General features: G+C 51.0%; 1 protein-coding gene across 3 annotated transcripts in view; it reads right to left on the minus strand.

The window, feature by feature from the left end:
• The window catches only part of LOC107094412 (beta-1,4-galactosyltransferase 3-like), a 12,909-nt gene extending 7,913 nt beyond the window's left edge, over positions 1–4,996 (minus strand). For 2 of the 3 annotated variants that reach the window (XM_015389988.1, XM_015389986.1), the window contains exons 1-2: positions 4,859–4,996; positions 1,888–2,620 (exon numbers count right to left, since the gene is read on the minus strand). In XM_015389988.1, the coding sequence (XP_015245474.1) occupies positions 1,888–2,161 (274 nt within the window). In that variant the 5' untranslated portion in view covers positions 2,162–2,620; positions 4,859–4,996. Of the gene's footprint in view, positions 1–1,887; positions 2,621–2,817; positions 2,930–4,858 lie in introns of those variants that run through there. The other variant, XM_015389987.1, reaches the window with a different exon arrangement.
• Positions 4,997–5,149: the final 153 nt, after the last annotated feature.

The raw sequence follows: 5,149 nt of genomic DNA on the forward strand, positions 1-5,149 counted from the left end.
TAAACAGAACCAGCAGCCGGTTCATTAAGGTTTGCTCAGATAATTAATCCCCAAACAGAACGGTGCTGCAGAGCCTCTCATTAAGCCGGCCCACCGGTCGGACCACATTAGCGTCTCTGTGACTTTAAGGCGTTCAGCGCTGGGGCAAGGCGTCCACTGCAGACCCAGAACGCTTACATAAGTCGGGGCGAGGAGTCAGGAAGCAGAGATCGTGCGAGCGGCACGCAGCACAGCTGAGAGAAGCAGCTGAAGATGCAAATGAGCTCAGAGGGAATAAATCCAGGATGCAGATCCCTGAAGGCAGCGTTAGATGATCTGCATTCAGCATGAAAGCCTGGCAGCTGATTATGGAACCAGGCTGAGAAGCAGCTTCCACAGAAATAAAACCTTCAGGAAGGCAGATGATGGCGGTTCAGCAGCAGGATCAGATTAAAAACCTCTGAAGGCACCTGAAGCTGCAAACAGGAACAAAGTTTTGCTTCTTTCTTTAATACGTTTAACATCAAATGTTTTTCTGTGAAAATAAAAGTATGGAAGACTAAGCAGTTACACTCCTCACCTGATGGTGGCAGTAAATAGCCTGAAGGCTGTTCAGACGCCTTTAATCATCTAATGTTACACTGATGGCAACGATTAGCAAAGATAAAATATTTGGGCCGTTTCTCAATTCACAAAAACGTGAGCGGACTCGTTTCCTCGCCAAGTCTGTTCCTGACTAGAACCCAGGAAAGTCTGGACTCTGGGAGAACGGGACACGCAGAATAAATCTGGGTCAACTGGAACAGCAGCGTACTGATGACATCACCACATTCAAAGCTCGTCTGGAGCTGCATACTCCTCCTGTTATTAATAGTCTCTAGATTATAATAAATTAGCCATGGCCGCTGCGGACCGGCTAACGTTAGCCCCGGCCGCTGCAGACCGGCTAACGTTAGCCCCGGCCGCTGCAGACCGGCTAACGTTAGCCCCGGCCGCTGCAGACCGGCTAACGTTAGCCATGGCCGCTGCAGACCGGCTAACGTTAGCCATGGCCGCTGCAGACTGGCTAACGTTAGCCTCAGAGCTCCGCTGGTTGCCGCGGTTCTCAACATCAGAACTTTTTATAAATTCCGCACTAAATCAGTAAACGTTCCATATAGTGAAGCTTAACTTATAATATTCGCGCCTCCAATGATCTGAAAACGTACTTTTATTAAACAACAGCAACAGAAAAGAGAACTTTTAACTAAATACTCTGAGCGCTAACCTGGAAGCTGCTGCACAAGTACACAGAGAGACGGCCGAGTTCAATGGTTCACTTTTCTTCTTCTGTGGTGATATTTAACGCATCACCAACATGACAGATGATAAAAACAATTTTATTTCAGCATCAAAGGCAGTCATGGTAATCTATATTAAAGTAGTAACGCTGTGTGGAGTACTGCTGATATTTCACATAGCACTAGCTACATTAGCATAGCTTAAAAGCTTTGTTTTGGTTAGCTAATATAGCTTGTACCTGCTAGCTATGAGGGACACCGCTATGAGGCTCGTCCAAGGTGGCGCCCGATTTTTAGGACTGAAATCCGATTAATCGATTATTAAAAATAACCGTCAACTAATTTAGTAATTGATTAATCGTTAACTGGACTCTAAAACGGGCCTTTACCCGTTAACAGAGAAACGGTAAATATACCAAAAAGAATATATTTTACCTTTAAGATAAAGAAGGTTTTTCCTTTTTCAACCTGCTCTATAATCCAGAACTCGAGTAGAAAAGTTTTAGTTTCATCTGGTTAAAAGTTTTCTTTAAGAAAACAGTTATCCAATTATTACTCGACAGATTAATGATCGCCTTCAGTAACGGCCGCTAGAGGGCGCCGCAGTCTATTCCTCTGAGGGACTCACCTATCAGGGGGGACGTCTTTGGACAGTAAGGCATTTCGTCTCCATGGCTATGTCCTCTGGACGGGTGCGAAAGGTTGGCGTAGACGTCCCCGCCACCCAAGGCGCCGCCCGTGCGGTTCTGAAGCGGCGGTCCGGTGGCGTCACCCTTACGGAAGATCCGGATAAAGTAGCTGACCCGTTTCTGGTATCCCTCCCGGGAAAGCAGCGCCATGACCACCAGCTGGATGCCCAGGAACATGAACAGGAAGCGCCATTTGGACTGTAGTGTAACCATGGCGACAGCAGTGGGGTCAGAAATAAGTTCCAAAACAAACAAAAAAAAAATCTCAGAAAAAAGGCACTTTGGGCAGCCGGCTGCTAAACGTCCGACCAGCAGCAGGAAACAGTTTCTGTTGCGACTCGTCCCAGTTGGACCGGCGGTCCGGTTCTGGTCTCGGTGGTGTGATGATGGCGGCGTCACGTGGTTCCTCCCCCCATCCTCCGGCCTGGGAAGCTCATTCTCCTGCTGTCAGCTCTTTATGCTGCCGTCTGCTCTCCCTCATGGCCTCCAGGCCAACAACAGCGCCGCAGACAAAAGGCGGCATGTGCAGCCGCCCTGAAGGCCCGCCGCCGCCCGGGGGATTACAGCCAGGGGGGGTCTGGTGGAGAAGGGCGTCAGCTCAGTGAAAAAGAGGCGTTATTCTACCACATCAGGCCCATTGGGTGGAGGGGAAGCGGGGGGTCCGGCAGGGTTCTGGAAGACAGAAAGAAGGAGGTCCGTCAGAACCGGAGCAACAGAAACATGAAGGATAGAAACGGTTTCAGCCTAAAGACGGCGCCGCAATGACCTCTGAAGCTAATTAATTAGCAGTAGTTAAAGCTGCAGCCTGCTGATCCTAATCCTAATCCTAATCCTAATCCTAATCCCACTGAAGGCTCCCAAAGGATCACCTGCACACAGCAACACCTCTGATCTCAGCCTGAGCCTGAATCGGGTCAGAATCTGGAGAACCGCTGCTGGGATTCAGTCATGGAGAGAAAAGTTCTGGATTCTGATAAACAGGAAACGCACGTTAATCATCATCATCATCATCATCATCATCATCATCAGCAGCAGCACTTAGGCTAATCAGCTCTCAGAGGAACATGATGCATTATGAGCACTTTGGGTCGGGTCCAGATCAGACGCAGCGGTTCTGGTTCCCATCTCTGTCTCAGTGAAATGGCGGACGGCGTAAAGAAGAGAGAACCTGATCCTTCTGGTCCGGATGGATCCTGGGAATGTTCACCTAACTGGGAACCAGAACATCACACCCAGTCCGTCGGAACCAGAACATCACACCCAGTCCGTCGGAACCAGAACATCACACCCAGTCCGTCGGAACCAGAACATCACACCCAGTCCGTCGGAACCAGAACATCACACCCAGTCCGTCGGAACCAGAACATCACACCCAGTCCGTCGGAACCAGAACATCACACCCAGTCCGTCGGAACCAGAACATCACACCCAGTCCGTCGGAACCAGAACATCACACCCAGTCCGTCAGAACCAGAACATCGATACCCAGCAGGAGATGAAGGATCAGTGAAGATGATCTCAGGTTAAACTGAACTTGGATGCTTTCAAAGTAACAGTATGACCTTTGACCCCAGCTCTGATCCAGAGCAGAAACCTTTCCGCTCCTTGTTTTCCTGCTGGCAGGGCCGGGTCATCGTCTCCATGGCGACCTGTAGATCCTCCCAGCAGCAGCAGGTCCTCTCTGTTCGCCTTCAGCTGGATGATAACAGCAGCTCAGGAGATAATCAGGACTCCAAGTTCAACTCCAGACTGGGTTTTAAAAGCAGGCAGATGTTTCTGTCACAGCTGGATCCGATATAAACAGCTGCCGGGTCAGACCAGAACCAGAACCAGAACCCGGGCCTGAGCTCTGCTCAGCCAGCTCTACGTCAACACGTTTCCCAGGAACAGGCTGAACAAACATTAGAATCAGGGATGGGAGGAAGGCCAGCGGCCGTTGGCACGACGACGGGTACCCGCCTCCTCACCATGGAAACCACCCATCCATCAGCCGCCCGGGGGTTGGAGTCTCCTGAGGGAGAAAGAGGAGAACCAGAGGGAGACAGAACCCCCCCTCCCTGGAAGAACGCTGCGGTCAACAGCAGCATCAGGAGGCGACCCACCAGAACCGAGCAGGGAACAGAACCGGTCCGACACCGGATCCACAGACCCACTGAGGGAAAACATGCAGACAGGAATGAGGAAGTACTTCATCCTTCATCCTCTGGGTCCAGTTAGCCACGGTTCTGATCCATGTTCTGCCAACATCTGCCCACTGAGAGCATCAGGCTGGTCCAACTGACAGGAGACATGATCACCCCGAAACTAAAGGAGGAGGAACAGGAGGAGGAGCAGGAGCAGCGGGAGGAGCAGGAGCAGCGGGAGGAGGAGGCCCTGCTGGGCCTTTTGTTCCGAAGAGGAAACTGAAACCCAAACCAGCCTGAAACCAGCTGATTCCCAGAGATCCGAGCAGTTTGACCCGAACCAGCTGCTACGCAGCTTCCGGTGGAGCCTGAACCCGGAGGGAAACTTTTCTTTGTTCTTCTTCTTCTTCTTGGGAAAAAAAAAACTTTCAATGTTGCGCAAACGCTTCAAATGACGCAAACAGTTTCAAAGTCTGAGATGAGCGCAGATAATGAGCCAATCAGGGTTCGGTTCAGTTCGGACCAGAGTCCGAAATCAGCGTTTAATCATTAACAGCTTCCATGCTAACTCCGCCATGCTAACACCGCCATGCTAACTCCATTAAAGTCCTCATTTCAGCTTCACAGCAGAACAAACTAACTTTAAACCGAAAGAAGCTCCCAGATGTGAAGGAAGAACCGGACGGAGCTAACGGCCGCTAGCCAGTTAGCTCCTTAGCCTGCTAGCTGGAGCAGCTAACCTCAGAAAAAACACTTTATTTCCTCCATGTTGAAAAACAATCATTACCGTCAGAGCGCGCGGAGCTCCGGGCTGGAGGAGCGGGAGGCTCTCGGTGTTTCCAGCAGCGGTCTGAGGCTCACGGAGGCTCCCCTCCCCTTCAGAGACTCCCACACCGCCCACACTCAGCCAGGGAGGGGGAGGAAGCTCACTCTGCCCTCCCGGTGCGAGTACGGAAACACCGAGGAGCCAAAAAACACAGCGGCGGGGGAGGGGCTACTCTGCTCTGATTAAAACACCTGCGCCAATTCTCAATTCTATGGTACGAAGGAGAATTAGAGCCCGGCTAGAGACTGGGTC

This window comes from Cyprinodon variegatus, unplaced genomic scaffold (assembly GCF_000732505.1).
Source record: "Cyprinodon variegatus isolate N-32 unplaced genomic scaffold, C_variegatus-1.0 Scaffold481, whole genome shotgun sequence".
In the NCBI taxonomy this organism is placed as follows: domain Eukaryota; kingdom Metazoa; phylum Chordata; class Actinopteri; order Cyprinodontiformes; family Cyprinodontidae; genus Cyprinodon; species Cyprinodon variegatus.